This window comes from Cricetulus griseus, chromosome 7 (assembly GCF_003668045.3).
Source record: "Cricetulus griseus strain 17A/GY chromosome 7, alternate assembly CriGri-PICRH-1.0, whole genome shotgun sequence".
Taxonomy (NCBI): domain Eukaryota; kingdom Metazoa; phylum Chordata; class Mammalia; order Rodentia; family Cricetidae; genus Cricetulus; species Cricetulus griseus.
The window spans coordinates 83,937,923-83,962,991 of record NC_048600.1 but is presented as its reverse complement, the minus strand read 5'-3'; the positions used below and the strand labels follow the sequence as shown (position 1 = coordinate 83,962,991).

Below are 25,069 nucleotides of genomic sequence, written 5' to 3'. Positions count from 1 at the left end.
GGCCCCTCCCACAATGGGCTGGGCCCTCCCACATCAGTGACTAAGAAAATTCTCCACAGGCTTGACTACAGCCTGATCTTACAGACACATTGTCTAAATTGGGGCTCCCTCCTCTCAGATGACTTTAACTTGTGTCAAGTTGACATAAAACGAGCCAACATAAGTGCATGCTGAGTTTTTTAATTTCCACAAATTCCTTTATCTGATTTTAGTATTTTTGTCTTTTTATTTAATCTCTCTTTTGTATCCTGTTTTGTTATCCTCGTTTCACCCAGCTACGTATTTGTATACATTTTGAATTTGGTTTATTCACATCTTTTTCAATTTAATTGAACATTCCCATAGTCATTTTTTTTTTTAATGCTTTGCTTGGTACTTCAGCCACCACTGAACACCCCGACTGTGGAACTGGGAGCTTTGGGGGACCATGTTGTCTTGGTTCGTCTTTCACATTTCTGGTGTTTCTGCCCTGGGACTTGTGTCACTGGGACTAAATCTTCAACTGGGCCTTTAAGTCTCCAGTGCTCTTTCAGCTGAAGTGTTTCTGATGTTCCAGTGGTGGCAGGATAGCTGTGGGCAGAAGTAGCTCCCCCACACACACTCACACCTACTAAGCTCGGGGTCTAACTCAGTAGCTGTATCTTGGCACTGTGCCCCTGGAGACACCACGCCCAATCCCCCCACACAACCTCAAGGACAGGAGATTAACTGCACAACAACCATAATTGAAGAAAAACACAGTATGAAAAGACAATAGTGGTGGATTGAAAGTACTCAGCGATATCAGGGGAAGGAAGGAGAGGCTGAAACACCATTCATACTAGGTGTGTATTAGGTTAATTGTAGGAATGGAAAAAAAATAAGAGGGAGAGTGTTATTCTTTTGCTTAAATTAAAAGAAAGTGCAAGATGAGACATGAGACTATAGAGAATACATTAACCAGTTCATTATAAGGCTGGAAAGCGAGAGGAAGAGAAATGGAAGAACAGTGCAAGGCAGAGAGTAAGAAAGAGGAGAGAGAGGTCGACCACTGGAAAGAGAGAGAGAGTGCGTAAGTGGGCAGGTGTCTGTCTTTTAAAGGGGTCCTTTACACCTGAGTGCAGACTTAGTTCCCATGGAACCCTGGGCTGACCAGGGTACTGCCTGAGTGGGTTCTGCCAGGTAACAGGGGCAGGCCAGCATAATGCCTGAACCTTTCAGAGAGGACCTATGATAGTGTTAGAGCAATGGGGGAAATGAATGAGCTAAAAGTAAATACACAGTGAAACAGTAATGAGGACAGGAAGAGGAGGCACAGCCAATCCAACTCAGGTGAGAGTGGGGGAAATACAGATAGCGCACTGAAGATCACACTGAAGATCAAGAACTGCAGTTGGGAGAAAGGTGGTAAATGGGGAGAAAGGCAAGAGAAAAAATGTTGATTTAACGGAAGTGCTAAATAGTGTTCAAAAGCAGGGAATAGAGAAATAAAAACTAAATATTCAAAGCTCATAGCTGCACTCCCAGCACCCAGGAGGCTAAGGCAAAGAGCCCCTGAGCCCTAGGCCAGAGCTAGTCTCAAAAGGGAAGACCTAATTCACACAATTAAGTACTAAGTAGGAAATGTATAAAAGAGAACAGGAAATTGTTGAAGAAAATCAAACAGAAGTTTACACATCAATACACCTTACGTTGCTGGAGGGATGCTGCAGGCCAGCTCTTGGTGTCTAATGCTTGTCCCTTGGCCCTGCCCTGGTCCTCATTGGTGGTTCAGGAGCTTTGTCATCCAGAACTGGCAAGTCCCTTGGGATCTTATCAGAGTGATTCCCACCACTGTCCTAGTCAAAGGCCGGGAGGAGAGGATTTTCCTAGCATCCATGCTATGACGCTCCCAGGACACACACACACACACACACACACACACACACACACACACACACTGGCTTTGGTGAGCTACAACTCTGCCCACTGCTGATTGTGTTTCCTGAGTCCCTGTTGTTTCTTATTTGGTTTCCACCCCTGTCCCTGCTCACAGTGCTATGCTGTGCCAAATATTCTCTCTCCCATTCTCTCTCTCTCTCCCATCTCTCTCTCTCTCTCTCTCTCTCTCTCTCTCTCTCTCTCTCTCTCTCTCTCCCTCTCTCTCTCCCTTCCTCCACCCCACTCTTCTCAGTAAAATTTCCTTTTTTTTTGTTCAAGTTAAACAACAATTTGTAACCAAAACTTTAATCCCAAGGATTCTCACAAACATATTACAAATGACAGCCCGAAAAAGAAATTTTGCACAGTAACTCAAAGGTTCAGCTCTACAATGTCCCCTGGTAACTTAAAGTCTTCCATTTCCAAATAAAGAATGTTACAGCTGTGTGTCCATATATAGCAATCAGTAAGGAACCTCTGAAAGGACACCTTCAGGGTGCAGCTCCCACCCTTCACCTGCTGGCTGGTGTTCACTAACAGCTTTTAAAGACTGTCCACCATTTTACCCAGAGCTCCACACCGTATCCCAGCTTTTAGACAAACTAGAGCTTTATTCCATTTCTGCCAGTGGTTTCTATATCATTAGCACATCACACTTTAACTGGGCAGGATCTAGGTTTATTTCAGTCTATGAAAAACTACAGTTCAAAGCAAATTTGAACAGCTAAAACATCTTAAAAATGCACCAAGATTATGAAGTCTCAAACAAAACTTGAATTTCCGGTACATACTCCTGTCCCGTGAAGTTATTTCCTGTACACCACTTCTTCAGCAAACTGGTCTTCTATTTCCTTTCATTTGACCCAGATAGGCTACGAGACCTAGAGAAGGATCGAGATGGCTTGTGGTTTCTTTCACCAGACAGAGACCTTTCTCTTCTCCTCTCTCTAGAAAGGGACCTGCTCCGGCTTCGAGAGAAGCTTCTCCTTCTTGGAGATCTCGCTGAGGTGAAGGACTCCTATTACAGTAATCATCTCGAGGCCGGCGACCCCAAGAGGGAGGTGGGCCACGATTTCGACAGTTCCGCTCTGACTCGGCAGCCACATAACGTTCTTCCATCCAGCTCTCGGACAGCATCAGCGGCATCTCGGGGATCCTCAAATTCAACGAAAGCAAAGCCAGGAGGGTTCCCAGCAACCCACACTCTTCGCAGTGGTCCATAATAGCCAAAAGCACGCTCTAGTTCAGTCTTGATCCCATTGTTTCCAAGGTTACCTACATACACCTTGCAATCTAATGGACAGGAATTACGATGCATTTCGAGATCCTGGGTTCAAACACCAAAGTTCAAATCTCAACACTCCGACAGGCCCACCCGCACACATCGGGAGCTGCTGGGGCAGATGCTCTCCGCTCCCTGGCGTCCAAATTTTCTACTACTGTAAGTCCAACATGTGTGTTCTGAGGCCCCTGCCCTCTGAGGTTGCCATCACAGACACTCAGACCTGAGCCTCCTGCTGAAGTGGACTCACTGTTGAGCTTTCTAAACATTTTCCTTTTGTTTTCTTGTGTGTGTGTTTGCTGTCTTTGCCACTGGAATTTCCACGCCTCTGCACTCCTCTACTTGGTAGGACATCCCAGTTTATTCTCCCAAGGTTCTAGCAGTCGGTGCAAGGCCGTCACCTACTACCTTCCAAAACGCCGGAGTGTAGTTTTAATATGCTGTCAGGAACAAGGTTCCATCACTAAACATGGCGGTTCAAAGTAGCCTTTCCATTCCTGCCCTTCAATACAAGCACTTGAAAAGTTGATCAGGAGGGTCAAAAGTTCAAGGCCAGCCTGAATTACATAACAAAATCCTGCCTCAAAATAAGAGTAATAATAATAATAATGTTTCAAGAAAATCTTTACTGAGACGATGAAATCGGGGTAAAATTTGTGGGAGGTAAGGGAATGAGTCCTGGGGACTGGGAAGGAACTATGCTCTGGACAGAGAGCAGAGCAAGTGGGGAAGGGCCCTGAGGCAAGGTAATGTCTTATTTGTACAGGTTGTCCATCCACTTGCTGCCATGCTCTCTGCCATGATAATGGACGAAGTCTTTGAAACTGTAAGCCCGCCTCCAATTAAATGTTTTCTTAGGTAAGAGTTATTTTAGGTGGGGCGTTGGTGGCGCACGCCTTTAATCCCAGCACTCGGGAGGCAGAGGCAGGCGGATCTTGTAGGGGAAGCTTCTTATATTTTACCTTTATGATTGTTAATTTTGGATACTTTATACTGTTAAGTTTTAATCCTCTTTTAGACTAAAAGGGGAATTGTAGGGGAAGCTGTAGCCACGCCTACTTAGGGGCCGGCTACAGGTGTGCCTAACCACACTTGCTAGGGTGTGGTCAGGGTGACATATAACAATACTGCGTTTTCGCTTTCCGTTTCTCCTTTGGTACTTGCTATACAGACTGCTGCCATGCCGGTTGGCTAGGTCGCTCTGTAAGTAAGGCTTTTCCCTATTAAATACCCTTATATTTCTACCTGACTCCGTATTGGTAATTTCCCACTATAGGATCTCTGTGAGTTCGAGGCCAGCCTGGTCTCCAGAGCGAGTGCCAGGACAGGCTCCAAAGCTACACAGAGAAACCCTGTCTCGAAAAAACAACAAAACAAAACAAAACAAAAAAGTGGGGGGAGGAAAGAGAAAAGAGGTAAGAGACACAGTCAGAGACAAGAGAGAGGACAGAAGAGAAGAGGGAGACAGGAAAAATCCTGTCTGTCCCAAGAGAACATCAGGAAGAGAGAACGGGAAGAGAGCAGAAAAAGAAGAGAGCAGAGAGAGAGAAGAGCCGGAAAGACAGCGTAAGTGGGAAGGGGTCTGACTTTTAAAGGGGTCCTTTGCACCTGTGTGCAGACTAGTATTCATGGAACCCTGGGCTGACCAGGACACTGCCTGAGTGCATTCTGCCAGGTGACAGGGGCAGGTCTGCATCATGCCTGAGTCCTGACAGTTAGGCCACTTGTTCACTCACATATCACACTTTGTGTTTTCTCGTGAGTGCGAAGACAGAAACAGGGATTTATGTATGTTAGGCAAGTGCTCTAACACTGGGCTACATGTTGAACCCCATTTCCTTTTTAGTTGGTTTTGGTAATCTCTGTCTTTAGGTAGAGAAAATCTGGGAGGTGATGGGGAGGAGAAAGAATACAATCAAAACATATTATATAAAAACAATAATAATCTAAAAAAGAAATATGTCTATTTTGGGCAAAATGTTCATATTACTCTTTTACTGTATATAGAATCAATAGTTGTATCCTGTCTTCAGTTATTACCCTTGAAATTCAATCTTCATGTCAACTCTTCATCAATCTATCAATTCTACAGATTTTTTTCAGCAACTGTTGAAGGAGGGCATGATGACACACCTTAGCACTTACAAGCTGAGGCAGGAGAATCATTGTGAGTTTGAGGCTAGCCTGGGCTATATAATGGCTTTCCCATCATCCTGAACTTCAGAGAGTTTTTATTTTCTGTTATTTTTAATGTTACTAAAGTCTTTGCTTCATCATGTTCTTTACTTTCCTACCTTACAGACTGCTTATCTCCTTCTATCATGTGGAACCTTCAAGTTGGTATTTCCTTTCCCTAAAATGAAGATAACAGCTATGTACAGTGTATTACTCAGCGTTCTCTAGAGTCACAGAACTTACGGAATGAGTGTGTGTGTGTGTGTGTGTGTGTGTGTGTGTGTGTGTGTGTGTGTTGTGTAGATAGATAGATAGATAGATAGATAGATAGATAGATAGATAGATATGGGGAGAGAGGGGGGGAATTTATTGACTTACAGGCTGCAGCCCAACAATGGCTAGCTGTGAAAGGAAAGTCCAAAGATCTAGTAGCTGCTCAGGCCCATGAGGCTTGGGTGTCTGAGCTGGTCTTCTGTATATGCTGGAATCCTGAAGAAATAGACTCCAATGCCAATGAAGGAATGGATGTGCTGATGAAGTGAAGGCAAAGAACAAATGAACCCTTTTTCCACTGTCCTTCCAGCAGAAGGCGTGGCCCAGATTAAAGTCGTGCCTTCCCTCAAGATCTGGATTAAAAATGTGTGTCTTCCCGATTCAATATCTGGATCAAAGCCATGTTGTCTTCCTGCCTCAAGATCTGATCACATACAGGCTCTCTCATTATAATAGATACCGAAGTAATAAGAGTAATGGCTTTAGTTAAATCAGGAGGTTTTTACTGTCTTACCATGTTTCAATTATGTGTACTTGGGGCCGGGCAGTAGGGGTGGGCAGGTACCTGAGGAGGCATGGGGCCCCTTGGATCTGGAGTTACAGGTGGTTGTGAACTGCCTGACATGGAATGCAGGAACTGAACTCAGGCCCTCATGCCCTTCACCACTGAGCCATCTCTCCAACTCCAGGATTTCATTGTCAACAGCCAGCATCCATGCCTCTTTACCAGAGGACTGACTGTTCTGCATCATCTGGGCACACAGAGAGAAGTTGTTTTAGGATTTGTGTTCTTGCTAATCACAGCTGCTCACCAAAAGCTGATAGGTGTGGTGCCAAGATCAAATACTCCAATTGCCTTCTTCCTATAGGGAGAACTCGGGGATGTGACATGAGCTGCCTTCATTGCTCCCCTGGGGGGCTGAGATGAAGTTACAGGGTTACCACTCTCATCACCACCACAGACTTGGCTTGAAATTGCCTACGATGCTTCATAATGAATCACTTTCTCCAGAATCCTCATTTTACAGTCACCGACCTTTCTTGACCTCCTTTCCTTCCTTATTCTTCCTCCCCTGACTGCTGACTTGCATTCCATGGAAAATTGCTAGGAATCATTGTAATGAATCATTGTAACGAATCACTTTCAAGGATCCTCCTCTCCCGGGATCTGTTCCGAAGAGCAGCAATCAGATGCATTCCTCCCCTTCCATCTTTTCCTTTTCTCCTCAGCAGTCCTCCAAAGCAAAGAAGACATGACTTCGGGGACATGGCTTGTGCTCTTCACAGCAAGCATCCAGCACCAGCCCTTCCTCAGAGTCTCCTGTGGGCTCCTCCGCCCCACAGCAGTGCCGTGTGAAGGTGGAGTTCCCTGGGTCACCTTGCTCCTGCCCTGTCCTTTCTGACGGCCTTCCTCAATGTCAATCAGTGGAGATCTGGCTTCCAGCCTCACAAGTTCTTATTCTCTGATACCCTTGCCCTGCCAGGCAGCCAAGTGCTGCTGCCTGATCAACTGAAGAGCAAGGCAAGAGTTTGCCCAGGCATTTGCTTTCAGATTTTCCACAAAACGCTCAAAGGCATAGGCACAGCCTAAAATCCATCTTAAAAGACAGGGCTGAGGCCGGGCATTGGTGGCGCACGCCTTTAATCCCAGCACTCGGGAGGCAGAGGCAGGTGGATCTCTGTGAGTTCAAGACCACCCTGGTCTACAAGAGCTAGTTCCAGGACAGCCTCCAAAGCCACAGAGAAACCCTGTCTCGAAAAACCAAAAAAAAAAAAAAAAAAAAAAAGGACAGGGCTATAACCTCAGCACAGGAGAGGCTGAGACATGAATATTGCAAGTTCAAAGCCATCCTGGGCTACACAGTGAGGCTCTGCCTCAAATCAAAACAAACAAACAAAAAAAATGTCTGGGTGTCTTAATTTCTGCAACTTAGCTCCCATGAAGCCTTCTGGGGAGAGGCTTGTCTTACTCCGTGAAGACAGCCTTCTCTGCACATATGTCTCAGGACTCCCCCATCTAGCTAGGGAAGGTATGAAGAGGCATTCCCCTTTCCCACAAGCAGTAAGAAGGGTGACTCTCCCACTACGTGTAAGAATTCTCTAGAAATCATCTCCATTGGTAGGTGCTTGTTTTTGCTTCTTCCTAGGATCCCCATGCTTCCGGCTTCCCTGGCTTTGGAACACCTGGCACTTGGCTGAGGAGAGCTAGCCAAATGTCTATGAAAACAGGAAAAAACGTTTAGCCTCCTCTTTTGTGTGATGATGTCACTTTTCTCAGTTCCTTAAATAGGCTTGTCGAGATTTTACTAATTGTGCTGAATTCTTTTAGGGAAATGGGTTCTGTTACAAGAATGACAAGTCATGAAATTGAAGAAAATATTTGCAGGCTACAAACCTAACAAGGGATTAGTGTTTAGAATAGATGGGAATCCTGGGGCTGGAAATGGCTCGGTGGTTAAGAGTACTTTCTATGAGAGCTCAAGAAACTAAGTTCGAATCCCCAGCCCCTATGTTACAGGCATGGCTATGTGCCTGCCACCTCCAGAATCTGGGGATCAGAACAGTTAAAATCACAAAAATAAATAAATAATATAACAAACCAAATGCAGCTGAGAGGCAGACGCACACTGGATAGCGTATGTCTGGCTGGAGAGACTATAAAGGGTTTGCTAACTCTGAAAAACAGCCTGGCAGTTTCCCTGTACATATACGTGTTATAACTATGTGACCGAGCAACTGCATCATAGCTTGTGACGGCATGCATGGCTTTGTACTTGACCTGACCTGGGCGATCAGGGCTTGAAGAAAGGATAAACACACAGACCCACACACAGAAAAGCTGGGATTGGGTGGGCTGTGTGTGCTGATGGAGACACATCAGCAACCTGGAAAGCCAGCGTTTACTTTATACATCTGAGTCGAGGCAGCAGGTCTATTGTTTAGTTTTTTTGTTTTTGTTTTGTTTTTGTTTTTTGTTTTTCGAGACAGGGTCTATTGTATACAGCTGAACAAGGCAGCAAGCAGGTTTAGCTCTTCTCAGTAGGTGTTGTCTGCAGGGAGTAATCTCAGGCTGTAAACATACAGGAGAAGGAAGATGGAGTCCATACTTTCTGCACACACTGTCAACCACCCACACGGACCAATGCAAGGCTTTGCCACTCCTGTGGGTCTGAAGCATTGGGGATCCTTAGCAAGGCCAGACTTATGACAACAATACACATTTACTCAAGGCCTCATCTGCTCCCCACAATAGTGGGGTATTCATCACAAAGAAATGAAAATTTATGTTCGCACAGACCCTTGTACAAGAATATTCATGACAGAGCCAATGAGACAATCCAGCAGGAAAAGGCACTTGCCGCCAAGCCTGATGGCTTGGGTTCAGTCCCCAGAGCCCACATGGTGGAAAGAGAGAGGCGACTGCAGCAAGTTTCCGTCTGACCTCCACACATGTACCATGGCACTCAGGTGCCCAGGGGTGCACACACCAAGTAAATGTAACTTTGTAAACTCTTAAAACATTGTTTCTATGTGTTCGAGTGCTCTGCCTGTGTGTGTCTGTGCGCAGAGGGCATGCGGTGCCTATGGAGGCCAGGTGAGGGCGTCAGATCCTCCAGAACTGGAGGTACAGAGGGTTGTGAGGATGTGGGTGCTGGGAATCAAATCCAGGTCCTCTGTGAGAACAGCCAGTACTCTTAACCACTCAGCCATCACTCCAGCTCCAAAATTAAAAAAAAAAAAAAACAAAAAAACACTCATAACAGATTTATTTGCAGTAGCCAAAATGGAAAAAAAAAAAAAAAAAGCCAACTCAGTGTCCTTCAATGAGAGAATGGTTAAATACGCTTGTATAATGAATGCTATTCAGCAATAAAAATGACTAGTGATTTGTTCAATAATTTAGACAGATCAAGGAATTATGTGGAGGCAAACTAAGTCAGACCTAAGGGTTTCTATAGAATCTCATATAATATGTAGCCTGCTGGAAGTTGCGAAATTAACAGAGTTGTAACCATCATCAGAGGCTAGGAACAAGGTGGGGATGTGGAGTCAGGGAAGATGCAGGTGTGAGATGAAAAGCCAGCAGGAAGGACCCTGGTGCCAACACACATGTTCTGTGTTGTGACTGTGTCAATGTCAATGTCATAGTCATGGCATGTTGAGAAATGTTATAAAGATCACATGAGATCTCTGTCTACCTTCCTACAAGTGTGTGTGTGGATTTCTAAATTTTAATGGTCTACTTCCTGTTTTGGTTTGTCTGTCTGTCTGTTTGTGTCTCTCTGTGTAGCCCTGACTGTCCTGGAACTCACTCTGTAGACCAGGCTGGCCTCAAATTCACAGATCCACCTGCCAGGTGGGATTAAAGGCTTGCTTCACCATACCCATCTTAAAACATCTGTTTCTTAAAGTGAGTTGTAATTTTATTCATTCTACTTTTTTTGAGAATATTCTACTATTCTGTCACACTTTTTCTAAATTTTTACTAATAAATTTGTCCCTTGTCAATCTCATCCATGTATATAATGCTTTCTGGCTATGTACATGCCCGAGCATGAGCACACGCATGCACTTATTTCCCTCCCATCTTTGACAGACTTCCTTCTTCCTTACAGATCTGTTTCCAATATTTACTAGCTTTTGTTTTTCTTAGTGTCCCACACTGTTTGACTGGGGCTAGCTGTGGCCTCAGCCTTTGGTGTACAGCCACATGCTAGCCTCCTCATCTTCTACAATCTTCTCATTGACATCAGTGAATTAATGTCCCATTGTTAGACCCCCGAAAACTCAAGTATTCGGGGTCCCAGGCCACGTTCGTGGTCACCCCAATCACCAGGCGTATTCGAGAGCTTGCTGCAAACTGCACGAGGCTTTATTGTAATTTAACGAGCTAACCCCCATGTTAGCTCGGGTCTTTCACCCACCCGCCATGGCGGATGGCTAGAAAAGACGGCTCCTACGGGCTCCCAAAAGATCTTATAGGGCAGCGTAAGGGGAGTGTCTAGGGGTACGCACAGGCTTACGCACAGGCTCACGATTGGTGTGCTTCCAGGCTTGGAGGGCTTGCCCTGTGTTGATTGGTCAACTAGTTGTTATGGCTCATAGGCCCTCCCAGAGTGGTTGCTATGCTCTCTACGTCATTGCTGTGCGCTTGTCTGTAAAGCGCACCCAGGGTCGTAAAGCATAGCACCACCAGCTAACTTCTGATTGGCTCCTTGTCACGAGACAGGCATCTGACCTCTAAGTGACTAAGGTTCCTTGTCATGAGACAGGCATCTGACCTCTAAGTGACCAAGGCAGGTTTATGGCAAACACGTGTTCGGCTGTTATGGCTGCCGAAAGGGAAACCGGTTCCTTCACCATGACCCCACACACACACACACCAGAGCTGCCTGTTAGGAGGTCATGACTTGTGTGGGCCCAGGACCAGGCAATGCAGCTTCTGTGAATTCATGATTGCTATAGCTGTGTCGTGCTTGGAAGAAGTCCCTTCACAGCCAGCCTCCATATCTGTGGCTCTTACCATCTTTCTGCCTTCTTCGTCAATGCTCCCTGAGCCTTAAGGGGTCTTGTAAATGTCTTGTTTAGGACCAAGCACTCAACTGTCCTTTATTTCTCAGTATCTTGTATGGCTTCTCTGTCTAAGGTGGAGAGAGTAGCCTTTGCTTGTGAGCACTAACACAGATATTTCATGGGTGACTTTGTGACATGTCAATTCAGCTGAAGAGCAATTCCCTACTAGGGTCTGAGACTTCTACGGTCATTGGGTTTACAGTCGTAAGTATGGGTTAAATTCTATCCCTATGAACTCTCTCCTGCTACATTTTGATTTTGTAATTGATTTTCTAATTTTTAAGTTGGGTAATTGTGTTTTTCAGTCTTCAGTTTTCACTTACTAAAAATCTTAAGGTTATGCATTTTCCCCAGGGCTAGCACTAGTTATGTCCCATATGCCTTGATATAGTCCATTAGTTTATAGATAAAGAGCCAATTGATAAAGAAAATCAGCACCAAAGAAGAGAGGTTGCTGCTGCAGCTGTCTGCAATGTGCTGCTTTAGCTTTTGGAGCTGGTTTGCAGAAGGAATTTGAAAGCATTTGGAGAAAACAGGCTAGGAAAAGCTTAGGCTGCAGAACATAACTGCACAGTCCTCGGGTCAGAGCTTAGAGTGCTGGTAGAAACACAGATGGCTTAGTTAGCAACGAGGACTCTGCAGAGAACTGGACTAGAGGCCACATGAGCTGCAAATGGCAAGGTCACAGGAATGGGGCTTTCCATGCCTGTGACCAGAGATAGCTGTCTAAATCCAAGTTTCCTGGTTCCCAGTACCTTGTTCAAGTTTAATGCAACCTGTGTTTGTTTGAGGGGAGGGTCATTGAAAATCTGTAACCAAGCACTGGCAACTCTTGACTCATCAGAAGCTTCCAACATTATAGATAAAGACAAACAAAAGATGGCAATTCTTTACCTATTGTGGTGAAAAATTAAATGAAGCCAGGAACATTCATATTTCAGATTTCTCTACAGATACCACAGTCAAGGAAGTAAAACCCTTTCAGGCAGTGGCGTCTGTTAGAACAATCATAGATCATTTCGAAGTGTTGGGGAGCAGGTATCTGATTCTCTGCAGCATTGCATATGTGGGTATACAGGAAACACCCCAACAGGACACCCTGGAAGTGGTTAACTCTGGGGCAAAGTGGAGGGAGGAAGGAAATCTTGGGGGAGGGGTGCTCACACATGTATGTGCCCTCCTTCTCCAGGGGCTTGGGTTAGAGTAAGAGCATTCCCTGCCAAGTAGGTTTGGGGAGCCCTTGAATCCAGAGGATCCCACAGCAGCTCTAACCATCTAGACACTAGCCGCCAAGGTTCCTGCTTCCTGCCTCTTCCCTCCCTCTCTGATCATCAGTGTGTCACGGAATGGTCATCAGGAACACACCTGGCTTCCTCCAAACCCTCCCAGCTCCCTCTCTTTTGTCCCAGTTCCAAATACCCAGGCCACATGACTTTCAAGTATCAATTTTTTTTCCTTCTACATTCTGAAGGCTGAAATTTATAACAATTGCAGTGTTGTGGAGAGAGCCAGATTGTCAGCCTTCCCAGAGAGTGAGATAATAAAGCCACCCCCTTGCCATTTTCCCATAACTCCTCCTCAAGCTGCAGACTCTTTTCTCTTCTTTGCTTCAACATCCCCAGTGAAGAAGTTGCGGTGATGCAGGGGGTTGGGAGGTGGGGGGATGGCACGATAAGGAAGGCACCGTAGAGCAGGCTCCTAGTGGGTGATATTGCGCCTCTTTTCACAGGCCCAGCGGTTCACCTGCTGGCAGAAGTTGTCATTCCAGTGCCCATCTGACAAGATTTCAGCACAGTCTTCACTTCCGCCCTGTTCATGGCCCTGCCAGTTATCTGGCTGAGAGAAGCCCCAGTTCCTAAGAAGGTAAGCCAAAGAAAACTCAGGGTCCAATCTCCCTACAACCCTGCCCCCACCCCCACAATGCACAGCCTTGGAAGAATTCAAGGATTAAATATGTACAGGCTTGGAAACGGGGTGAGGGTGGGAAGGAAAAGGTTGGGGGAAATTGGCCCCTGAGGGACCTATAGGAGTGCATTTAGGCGAAAGGCCAGGTGGTCATCCCTGGAGAAAACAAGGAGAGGCACTCAGGGAGGCACTGACTTGAAGTTGCTTGTGTATTCGGTTCCATCCACCCATTTCCAGGAGCCATCTCTGTCAGTGAGACCTATCCAAGTGTGAAATGAGCCCGTGTGTTCCACAACGAATTTCTAGAAAAACAATTGTGAGAGCAGATTGCTTCATCCCTGATCCACGAGAGCATCCAAGTGACCCCACCATACCCCAGCCTGACCTGCTCAAATGCTGAAGCCTCAGCTCCCAACAACTATACCCTCCCTTTTCCCTCTGTGAGCCTAGCTAGTGTTAAATGAGTATTTCCTGTGCCTGACTTTGTAGCAAGTGCTTTGCAAGGGTCATCTCATTTGAGCCTTAGTAGCTCCCCAAGGTGGGTGCCATAGTAACTCTCGCCTTGAAAGGCAGTTATTAGAGCTCAGAAAAACAACCCAGCATCTAGCTTGTGATGACCATCCTGTTCCCAGCCAGGGCCCATTTCCCACTGCATCCCTAGCACTGCTGCTATGGCAATGCTGCTCTTCTCATCTTCTGCACCAGAATCTCGGTGATCCTGCCCTTGCTGTCCCACAAATCCCAAAACCCACGATGCACCTTGGTTTCATTCTTCTCTCTGTTGGCCCCTAGTTCTCCTGCTGTGACTTTGTGGGCTCCAGCACTTCCAAGCTTGGGCTCACTGCCCAGAACTACATTTTGACCTGACATTTGACAGTCTCCACTGAAAATAGAAGATGCCTGGGTAAAAGGCAGCTGGCCCAATCAGGGAACTGCCACAGGCTTCAATGCAAACGTCCCTATGCTTACAGCTAGATCCCTAGGACTAAAGCCTTTTCAAGGGGCTTGCACTTACAAATGCAGCTATTCTGGGAATTTAAATCCAATCGTTTTGGATGATTACAAGGAATGTATGGTCACCTAGTTTTATAAAATAAGCAGAGAGTCAGTTTGACTAGAACGCACTCTAATAATCCCCTTTGATAGTGTGTGAAGAGTCCCCACTGCATTTGGAGAAATACTGTCTAATTCCACACACACACTCCCCCAGAGACAACGGTTGCCCACTCATGCAAGAGCAGACTCAGTGACAACCATGCCCATCAAGTCTAGAGTTCAGCAAATATGTCCCTCCCCAGGGCTGAGGAGGCTGCTCCACAGATTCAGAAGTACCAAGGGATCTGGAGACAGGTGGTTGTTGCCACCTGATGTTGTAGTCACACTTCCTATCCCAAAGAAACTGAATAATTAAGACAAATGAAGTCCCAAGTTCAACGCTGAGAGCAGTCAATAGTGCTAGATGACCAAGGAAAATAGTCCAGATCCTTCCTCTGCCCTTTCCTATGTGAGCATAGAAGAAACTGCTCCCGTTCACAACAGTGATGGGAGGGAAATCAAGGTGGAATTCCTGCCCCACCTGCAAAGAGGAAGCTGAGCATTTACATTACAAGCAGCTGTAGACTGTGCACCAACAGTTGAGCATATAAGCCATTTGTCCCAAAAACCATTGGTCAGGTCATTTTTGAGGACAACGTACTTAGTTTAAAAGTAAGAAGCACAAAGGGACAAGATCTGAGCTAATAGGGAGCATGGTGGGAGGGGAGAGGGAGTTAGAAGAAAGAGATGGGGAGAAGAGAAGGGGAGAGGAGGACTGGAGAGAGCGGGAAGATGGAGTCAGGGGAAGAATAGAGGAGAGCAAGAAATAAATACCATGATAGAGAGATCCACTTTAGGTTTAAAGAGAAATCTGGCACTAGGGAAATGTCCAGAGATCTACTAGGTTGACCCCAACTAACAATCTAACCAACAGTGGAGAGGCTACCTTAAAAGCCCTTCTCCCATAATGAGATTGATCACTACCTTCTATGCCATCCTAGAGCCTTCATCCAGTAGCGGATGGAAGCAGAAGCAGACACCCACAGCTAAACACTGAGCTGAACTCTGGAATCTAGTTGCAGAGAGGGAGGAGTGATGAGAAAAGGGGTCAAGACCAGGCTGGAGAAACCCACAGAAACAGCTGACCTGAACAAGGGGTTGCTTATGGATCCCAGACTGATAGCTGGGAAACCAGCATAGGACTACTCCAGACCCCCTGAACAAGGATGTCAGTTTGGAGGTCTGGTTAATCTATGGTGCCTCTGTTAGTGGATCAGTATTTATCCCTAGTACAGGAATGGACTTTGGGAGCCCACTCCACATAGAGGGATACTCTACCAGCCTAGACACACTGAGGAGGGTCTAGGCCCTGCTCCAAATGATATGACAGACTTTGAAGATCCCCATGGAAGGCCTCACCCTCCCTGGAGAGCAGAAAGGAGATGGGATAAGGGGTCAGTGGGGGGCAGAGGAGGAGGGGAGGGAGAGGGAGCCGAGATTGATGTGTAAAAGAAGCTTGTTTCTAATTTAAAAATAAATATTTTTTAAAAAAAGTAAGAAGCACAGGGTTAACATTTGTTACCCAAAGCTGAAAACCACAATTTAAAACACAGAGACCCAAAAATGGTTGTAACTAAAAGGATGGACAGAAACTAAAAAAATTCAAGGACCACACTTTGTATGTCAGCCAAAGATGAGTTCAAGGCCTGAGTATTAAGTGGAATGGTCAGAATGACGACAGTACAATCCACCATGAAGCTGCAGTCATGAACTCATGAGCCAAATCTTAGGCTGAATCATATAAAATTGATGTTTTCTTATGTCAAAAGTAACTAAATGCCAGCAAACTTCAACCTAGTCAGTAAAGCAAAATATGTTAGAAATTACAGTGAAAATCACTTACATAGCTGACAGATAGCCAATACTCAATAAATACATTCTGACTTCTATACCAAATGGTTTAATTGCTTTAGCACTGTAACACTTCCAATTCCAAACAAAACAAAGCCCCCACAGACCCTTTAGTATTAAGGCAGTTGTTGAAAACACTGAGCAAAGAAGCAGCAGTTGAAAATACTGAGCAAAGAGGCCAAGTGGGTCTCAATCCTGACTCCGTGATGGTTTGCTGGCTCTGTAGTTCATCACCTAACCTCCCTTCCCTGGGGTCCTGAACTCCAAATGTGGATAAGAGTGCCCACCCAACAGGGCAGTGGGGACTAAAGAAATGAGCTCATGAACACCTCCAAATTGTAGTAAGACCTGCATCAAATTCTATCATTACCCTCCTTGTGCAAAACTGGCCATCCACTCTACCAGATTGGTTCCCCTTTGTGAACTTTGGTTTTCAGGGGGGACAGCAGTGGGGAAGGAAGACACAGAATGCCTATGGTCAATGGGGACCCAATGACCCACTGAAGGAATGCAATTTAAGTCTTAACATTGTGTTCCTTTTGCCACACCCAACAGCCAACAAAGCAAGAAAGGACTCTCAACCCCTCCATTGAATTAACTCCCAAGCCCTGGCCTTAAAGTCTTGTCTGTCATTCTGTCTTGTGACTGTCTCTGCATCACTTGGTCTCCTGCCCCCTGGACTCCTGCCTCTCCTGGCTCCCAACTCTTAGGATCAATTACTGTTCTACCATGAGCTGCCCAGAGCCCTACCACACTCTTCTTCTGTATTCTTCCTTAGGTTAAAAATAGGAAATATAACCAGGAAGAAAAAAAATAAAACCTGCCTCTGCCTCTCTCAGTCCCTCAGTGGTGGGGGGGGGGGGACTCCCATCACCCTGGGCTTTGGATTGGCTTGATCTAGTGCAGGTCTTGTGCTTGCAACTTCTGCACACTGAATGTTCATGTGTGCAATGGCCCTGTCATGTCCAGAAACACAGTTCCACACCGTCCTCCATGACCTCTGGCTGTTAGCCCCTGGTAGGAGGAGGAGGAGGAGGAGGAGGAGGAGAGGAGGAGGAGGAGGAGAAGGGGAAGGAGGAGGAGGAGGAGAAGGAGGAGGAGGAGGAGGAGGAGGAAGGTGTAAAGTTGGGAGGGACATGTGATACAGTGGTTCCCGTATAATTTGGAGGGAAGGCCTAGGAGGAGGTAGATTAGATCAGAACACGTTATATAAAAGCATGAAATTCTAAAAGGATAGTGAAAGAGGAAGAGAGCAAACAAATTGAGTAAATAAATAAGAAATCCAAGGGCCAGTGAGATGGCTCAATAGATAAATGCAAGCCTGATGACTTGAGTTCAATCTCCAGAACATAAAGGAGGAAGGAGAGAACCAACTCCACTAAGTTATCTTCTGACCTCCACACGCACGCCATGGCATACACACTTGATAATAATAGCCATCATTGTAAATAATAATAGGTAGATAACGGAAGCTTGATCAGGCTGCTTGATCAAGCCTGCCTTCAGGGTTGCTCACCTGCTCGTCCCATGAGTTGATAACCAGCAGGTGGGCATTCTCCAGCTGGCAGTACTCGGCAGCCTCAGCCCAGGTCAGCCCAACCCGAGAAAACCAGTAGCAGCTACCCCCATGCTTCAGCCAGTTAACAGGACAGCATTCTGTGCCTGAGGGAACAGAAGGGCAGAGGGAAATGAGATCCACCTGGAAGAGACAGACACACTGGAATCAGAGCCGTCGCTGTCCCTACCATTGCTGTGGTGGAATTCCAGCTGACAGGTTAGGATTTGCAGGTCCAGTGGGAAGTGCTTCAGGTGCAGGAGCAAAGTGGAGTGATCTAAGGGACAAATACATGGACAGAGATGCAGCAGACACGAGGCTCTACACATGCCAAGACCAGGCACAGAACTGCAGGTATTCATACCACACTACACATCATCATGACCCAGAAGTGAGGGTGGGGAGTGACCTCTGACCTGCTTTCAGGTCCTGCTGCTTTTTCTCCAGTTTGGCTCTCAAGGATGTCAATGTGTCATCTCTGCTACCTCCTGAGAAAGGGGGATGACAAATGGTTGCCTCATCAGTCTGCCTCCCGAGAGCTTCTCCAGCTGTAGACTCCTGGGTACCTTGTCACACATGCTGCTCGTCTACACCTAGACTCCCAGCCTCACCCAAGTGAGGCCTCTGGGCTGCTTGAATTCTTTCACTTGTCCCCCATGCTTTCAGGCCAGGCTCCGCTCAACCCACACAGCTTGCTGTGTGACCTGGCCCCTCCACCTCTCTGAGCCCTCGCCTTGGTCCATCAGTCACCACCTCCTGCCACACTAAAAGTGTATGTGGTCCTAAAATATCCAGTGGTCCTCTTCATCCCTGGACATCCTGGCTTCTTCTTGTCTCTTCCTGGCACTAACCACCACCATGTCACCTCCTGCCCAGATTTACCTTCTAAGCCCCTTAGGTCAGGGCTCCTGTCTCTGGAAGCCTTGCCAGTTCCCACGGCTGGATTGTCTGCCTTGGTTTATATGCGCACAACCCATGAACACACTCCTACTGCAGACCCAGCACCATATCCAGACATGGATAAACATACATGGATAAAGTCCCAGCCACCCCGCCAAACTCACTGTGGGAATCCAGAGCCCCGAACTCCATCAGGGTGCTGGAGGAGAAGTTGCTGAAACTTTCTTTCAGGGTCAAAAACTCCTTTTGCAGCTGCATGCCTGGTCAGGGAACATTTGAGACCAGTTGGGTGTGGGGCTGTGTCCCAGTGTGTCACATCGTTGTCCATGTGACTGGCCTCATGTCACCCATCACCACCACCATCATTGATCCCATCACTTCCCCACCATTGATTTCCATCCGCACCCAGAACCTGCCCCAAGCTGCCTCCACCTCTCCTTGTCTTCCCCCCATCTGTGTCCCACCACCCAGAGCACTTCTCTATCCCGGCCTCTTCCCTGCCAGGCCATGGCCTCACTTTGAGATGAAATCACACAGATGACCACCAGCAGCAGGACATTGAAGGCCAGGGCCAGCAGATTGAGGTAGAGCCTGAAGCCAAGGCTCTGTGTAAAGGGCTGGGAAGGAGGTTGCCCTGTGAGAGAGAGTGTATGTGTCAGAAAACGATTCCAGAGGACTAGAGACAGAGAACAAGACACAGAAGGGGACAGGGCCACCGAAGTCTGAGGAGGCACAGCCTGGGTAAGGGAGGAAATCAGGTGGGTGCTGAGGGAATTGGGTGGATTTTGATCCCCACACACACAGTTACAAACACACACCCACATGAACATTCGAAAGCGCTCACATGCGCGTGACACAGGTGTGCCAGCTGTGTACACAGGTGAGACCTTACACCTGGAGACAGGGAGACACAGTGAAGACAGGGGTGCAGAACTGGCCTTTCCTAGACACCCTAAGAAGGGAGCTCTACAAATGGTTTTTATTCCTGCCCATGAATCAAAAAGACCTAGAGATCACCTCTGTCCTTCATAGCCCCTGTCTGGTCACACTGGAGTGTTGACGGGCTACATCATGGACCCACGCCAGTCACACAAGCCCAATCCTGGAGCGACACCTCCCTTCACAATTCCACCGGGATTCTCCAGTCTAGCTCACCCCACCATGAAGCATGCCCCCCAGAAGCCACTGTCCAAGGCCATCCACTTTACCCATCTCCCCCAGTTCCCACCACCCTTGTTCCTATGCCCAGAAACCCCAGCATTACCTCCAGCACTTTTCCTTCACCCTTCCATCATCTCACGGGAACCTCTGCTGCCCCTTGAGCCATCTGCCCACGCGCACACCTTTTTCTTATCCCTCGAACAAACAGGTCTTCTCATCCGTGCAGACTCGCAGACATGCATGCATCCATACACTTTGCCACCCTCTCCTGTTTGCATTCTCACTCTCCTATGTCTTCACCTGCATGAGCGGGCTTGCCTCTTGAGGATCAGAGCAGGTGGCTGCTCTCAGCCCCTCCCCCTGCTTGTTTATGTACCATCCACCTGCACTCAGACCCCTCTGCATCAACAGGTGAGCTGGGCAGTGGGAAGACTCATCTAGTTCATTCCCCTGTCTTTCAGGGGTCAATGCCCTCATGGCCTGATGTCCAGTGTCTGGAAAACTGTTGTTTCATACATACATGTACACATATGTACAAATGTACATGTGTGTGTATATATGTGTGTGTATGTGTGTGTTTTAATTGTTTTTTTTTTCTCTGACAGAATGTTAAATCTAGGAGCTTCTATTCCATCTTGGGTAGAGCATTTCAAACTTCCCTACACGGTGCTTTATATGTTTTAACTCATGATTTCCAGAACCACTAAGTCAGAAGGCTACTCTTGTCACTGTCATTATAAGATTTAAAAAAAAAAAAAAAAAAAGGGAACACTAAGAGATCGAATGGCCTGTCCATGATGTTAGACCTAGTCCGTGGCTCAGCTGGTTTATTCTGGTTGACTGGGTTGAGACTCGATAAGTCACAGGTCGGTGGGAATCAGGACAAGGGTTTCCTGCATGAACAGTACTAGCAGAAGCAGTCAGGGCTTTAGCTGTGGATTTCCATTTGGGGAGACTGGTCAGAAAGTGCTTCTAGATGGAGTATATTCTAGCCTGTCTTGTGCTGCTTAACAGAATGCACAAGTCTAAGAAACTTATAATGACCAGGTTTATGTTTTTGAGTCTGGAAAGCCGGGGACTGAGGGCTGTGTCTGGTAGGGTTTTCTCATGCATCAAACCAAAGTGTGATGCAGGGGCATAGGGAGGGTGAAGGGACAGCGAAGGGGAAAGCTTTTAATAAGGCTTCTCTCTCGTAATGATGTCAATAATCCACTCAGGAGGGCAGAGTCCTCAAGACCTACCCCCTTCCACTAGGTTCTCCCTCCCAACACTGCTGGGGATCATGTTGGGGGCACATACCAATCACCACAGAGAGGAATTCAGATTTCAGGAGGGTGTCAGAGGAGGTGAGAGGCAGGGTGGCTGTGCTTAGGGGTTTGGGGTTGGGGAGAGCTCAGAGGCCTCTCTCCAAGAGGCATTAAATGGCAGTCCTAAGTATGGCTGCAAATATCTGACTCAGTATAGCAGTAGGAAATGACCTTGGGAGTCTCACAACCACAACAAAGTCCCAAGTTTCCTCTGAGATGAAAAATACAGTGTCTGGAGGTGTAGAGATGGCTCAAGGTGTTAAGAGCACTAGCTGTTCTTCCAGAGGTCCTGAGTTCAATTCCCAGCACCCACATGGTAGTTCACAGCCATCTGTAATGAGAGCTGGTGCCCTCTTCCAGCAGGCAGGCAGAACACTGGATATGTATTAAATAAATAAATCTTAAAAAAAAAAAAGGAGGAGGAGGAGGAGGAGGAGGAGATGGAGAAGGAGAAGGAGAAGGAGAAGGAGAAAGAGAAAAATACAGTATCTGAAACACACTGGGTAGCCAGCCTAGGGTCTGAAACATACCTGGTAGTTGGCTCTCCTGCCCTAAAACCTTTTCCCAACCATGGGGGGCGGGGGAGGGGATGTGTTCAAAATGTGTAAGAGGCGGAATCAGGCAGGAAACTAGTGGGATCTCCCAGCATCTCCCTGTGCCCATTTCTGCACCCACCCCAACTCATCCCCACACCCACAGTTCTGGATTCCGCAACGCTCCTAGGCACATACATGCACACACACATGTCTGGAGGAGGACTCATCTCTGCCTCCAGGTGTTCTTCTAGGCACACACCCTTTCCTTGGGACCCTGTGATCAGCGGTATCAGCCGCTCTCATGTAGAGGGACACTGAGCTGGCTAGTTTTATGTCAGCTTGACACAGATAGAGTCATCTGAGAGGAGGAAGACTCAACTGAGAAAGCGACTTCGTCTGACTGGGCTGTGGGCAAAGCCTGTAGGGCATTTTAATTAGTGATTGACGTGGGAGGATTCAGCCTATGGTGGGTGGAGCCATCTCTGGGCTGGTGGTCCTGGGTTCCAGAAGAAAGCAGTTGAGCAAGCCATGAGGAGCAAGCCAGGAAGCAGCACTCCTCCGTGGCCTCTACATCAGCTCCTGCCTCCAGGTTCCTGTCCTGTTTGAGTTCCTGTCCTGACTTCCTTCAATGATGAACAGCGATATGGAAGCATAAGCCAAATAAGCCCTTTCCTCCCCAAGTTGCTTTGGTCACAGTGTTCGTCACAGCAATAGTGGCTCTGACTATGACAAATGTAAGCCCTGCTCACTGAGTCAATGTGAGAAAGACAGAGGAGCTGGGAGCTGAGACGGGGGTCCGGGTGAGGCCCCAGAAACAAGACACTTGCCTTTCCAAAATGGATTTTCTGTCCTAGGACTCTGCCCATGAGTGCCTTGTTCCTCATCGCCACTGGGCTGATAGTCGTTTTCCTCAGAGTCCAGATGCTGAATGTCTTGAAAATCCTTCTCCATGGTGGGCCCCCAGGGCCAGAGCTAGGTCAGGGACTGAGTTGAGATTTTTTTTAGCTGGAACTTGGGTTTGTGCTGAGATGCGAACTCCTGTGGAGGGATCCGTAGGTCAGGGTGAGTGGTTCAGAGGTTGGAGGTTAGTCTGGGGAAAGGCTTGAAATACTGCGGGGTCCCATTTCTTCCCAGGAGATGTTCTGGCCCTTGGTGCAGCCAGGAGCCTTCCTACCATACTCTCGTGGACCAAACTATACAGCGTGTTCCTCCCTCAATGTCCCTGAACCTGTTCTTTTTTAGCCCTAGATACCCCAGCCCCACCTGCCTCCCCCCATCTGTTACCTGCTATAGGTATAGAGGACCAACTCTGGCTTCCGAAGGCAGCCCACGCACAAGGAGAAAGAGGGGTTAAACCTGGGGCAACTGGACAGGTGGTGCTAGAGGAGAAGGGAAGAGGGGGTTGGTCTAGACGAGAGCTGGGTCCCTGTGTCTGAGTGTCTAAGTCCATCTAACCTGTCATCTCCTGCCCCCTGGGACTTTGGACAGTAAATAGAAATAGAAACACAGTTGGAAACATGGGCAATGAACACTGGGGGTGAAGGACATGTTTCTGTTCTGACAAGCAGAGAAAGGAGAAGGAAGGTCTCCTTGCGCGCACGCGCACATGTGCACACACACACACAGCCCCACCCCTTATTGCACAATGTAGGGAGGGGAGCCAGGTGTGGAGGGGCCGGGATACAACTTGCTGTTTCTTTCCATCCCTCCCCTGTTTCACTTCCTGCCTCTTCATTTTCCAGAACTGTTGATGCCAGCATCAGAATGACCTACAGATCAGTTCCCTGTTCTTGCCCAATCTGAGCCTGTGGCCTGGCAACTAGCCAGTCACAGCTTCCTATGCAGTCAGCACTAGGCTCCCCAGCTCTGCCCTGTTCACTCTCATTCCTCCCCCCCCCAAACTCCTCCCAGATCCTCCTCCTCTCCTACCCACCCAGCTTTATGTTCCCCTTCTCTCAAAAGAAAGAAATGAAGGAAGAAAGTCAAAGCAAACAAGCAAAGGACCAATAAGACAGAAACAAAACAAACAAACAAACAAAACCCACCGTGAAGTTCATTTTGTGTTGGTCAGATACTCCTGGGCCTGGAGGAATGTGGTTGATATTCCCCAGGACACGCTACTGAAGTGGGCATCAATTACAAATAGCTTCTTGGTTAGGAGTGAGACCCAGAGTCCACCGCTCCCTTCCAATGGTGAGGGGTTTAATGAAGATACCCCCACATAGGACCCAGTGCTCCAAAGAATCTCCCTCTCTGCTCACCGCTCAGCTGTGGGTCTTCACTCTTGAGTAGGGAAGGTCCTCAAAATATGGAAGTCATGACCCTGACACCACACTGAGTCTCATGCCCCGCTAGTGTTACACGTTAACTCTAAAGGCTAGGGGATGACTCAGTGGGTAAAGAACTTGCTTGGTAAGCATGAGGACTTGAGTTCGAATCCCCAGCACCCGTATAAGAAGCCAGGCATGGCAACACACACCTGCGATGTCAACACAGGAGGGAAAGGAAAGTGACAGGCAGATCCACAGGACCAGTGTAGCAAAAACAACAAACTACAGGTTCTAAGACACTGTCTGGAAGAATAGGGAAGAGAGTAATAAAGGAAGATTCTAAAAATCCACCTCCGGCCTCCACATGAACTGGCACAGACAAGCACGCACCACACACACACACACACACACACACACACACACACACAAATTTTCTACAGATGTTTTCTCACTTATATACCTGTTTTCTCCCAACAACACCCTATGAGGTCAATACGTTTGTCACTGAAAGAAAGCCAATTAATTAAGTGACTTGGTCCAGGTGTCTGATAACTACAATTTGGATCTGAAATGCCACCCCCAAAAAAAAAACTTGTGTGTTAAAGGCTCGGTCCCCAGACTAAAACATTATTAGAATATGAGGAAATTGTGAGAGAGGAGCCTGCTGGGAGGTCTTCCAGTGTTTGCCGGCGTGCCTTCATGAGGAGACTGATGTCTCTGTTTTTTGGCCTCCCCATTTGCAGTCAGGAGCCAAGTAACCTTGCTCCTCCCACGCTCTCTATCATAATGAGCTGCCTCACCATGGGTCCAAATCAATAGAGAAGTTTATCATGGAGTGAAACCTCCAAAACCATGAGCCAAAATAAATTGGCTGCTTTATCTCAAACAGTTGTAGTACTGGATCCAGTTCTGACTACTGTTCAAAGGCCAGTACTCAGGACACAAGAGCTGGAGGAGAGGAAGTTGTTTTTATTCAAAGGCTGGCACCCTGGATGATGGGAAGAGCCACTGCCTATAAGACCCATCTTAGAGAGCCCAGGTCCATGATATGGCTTTTATGGGTAGGATGGGGTAAGTAGCCAGGAAGAATACATTGTGAGTCATGGATCTAGATTCTATAGCCATCTTTGTTATGGGTTAGGGGGAGGGAAGTTTTTCCTTCTCTTTTGCCAGAATATCTTTATGAAAGTCATTAGCTTTCATCTTACAATACTTTACTAAAGATGGAGAGATGGCTCAGTGTTTCAACATACTGGCTGCTCCTTCAGAGGACCCAGGTTTGATCC

The 25,069-nt window shown here is 47.2% G+C and overlaps 1 protein-coding gene and 1 pseudogene across 1 annotated transcript; both read right to left on the bottom strand.

Moving 5' to 3' along the window:
• Nucleotides 1-2,373: 2,373 nt before the first annotated feature.
• Nucleotides 2,374-5,888, bottom strand: LOC100768310 (annotated as a pseudogene).
• A 6,628-nt stretch (nucleotides 5,889-12,516) lies between these two features.
• On the bottom strand, nucleotides 12,517-23,067 carry Asgr2 (asialoglycoprotein receptor 2). The gene is made up of 9 exons (XM_027426951.2): nucleotides 22,798-23,067; nucleotides 22,341-22,551; nucleotides 19,027-19,143; nucleotides 18,674-18,769; nucleotides 18,026-18,097; nucleotides 17,800-17,886; nucleotides 17,571-17,716; nucleotides 13,304-13,410; nucleotides 12,517-13,058 (listed from the first exon to the last, which is right to left on the bottom strand). The coding sequence occupies exons 2-9, from the start codon at nucleotides 22,462-22,464 to the stop codon at nucleotides 12,902-12,904; spliced, it is 906 nt and encodes a 301-aa protein (XP_027282752.1). The 5' UTR covers nucleotides 22,465-22,551; nucleotides 22,798-23,067; the 3' UTR covers nucleotides 12,517-12,901.
• Between the last annotated feature and the right edge of the window lie 2,002 nt (nucleotides 23,068-25,069).

Coding starts and splice junctions, on each gene's coding strand:
- Asgr2 (XM_027426951.2), bottom strand. CDS start 22,464: ATGGAGAAGGATTTTCAAGACATTCAGCATCTGGACTCTGAGGAAAAC. Junction 17,887..18,025: donor GCAGCAGGACCTGAAAGCAG/GTCAGAGGTCAC, acceptor TTTGTCCCTTAG/ATCACTCCACTTTGCTCCTG. Junction 13,059..13,303: donor GAATACACAAGCAACTTCAA/GTCAGTGCCTCC, acceptor TTACCTTCTTAG/GAACTGGGGCTTCTCTCAGC.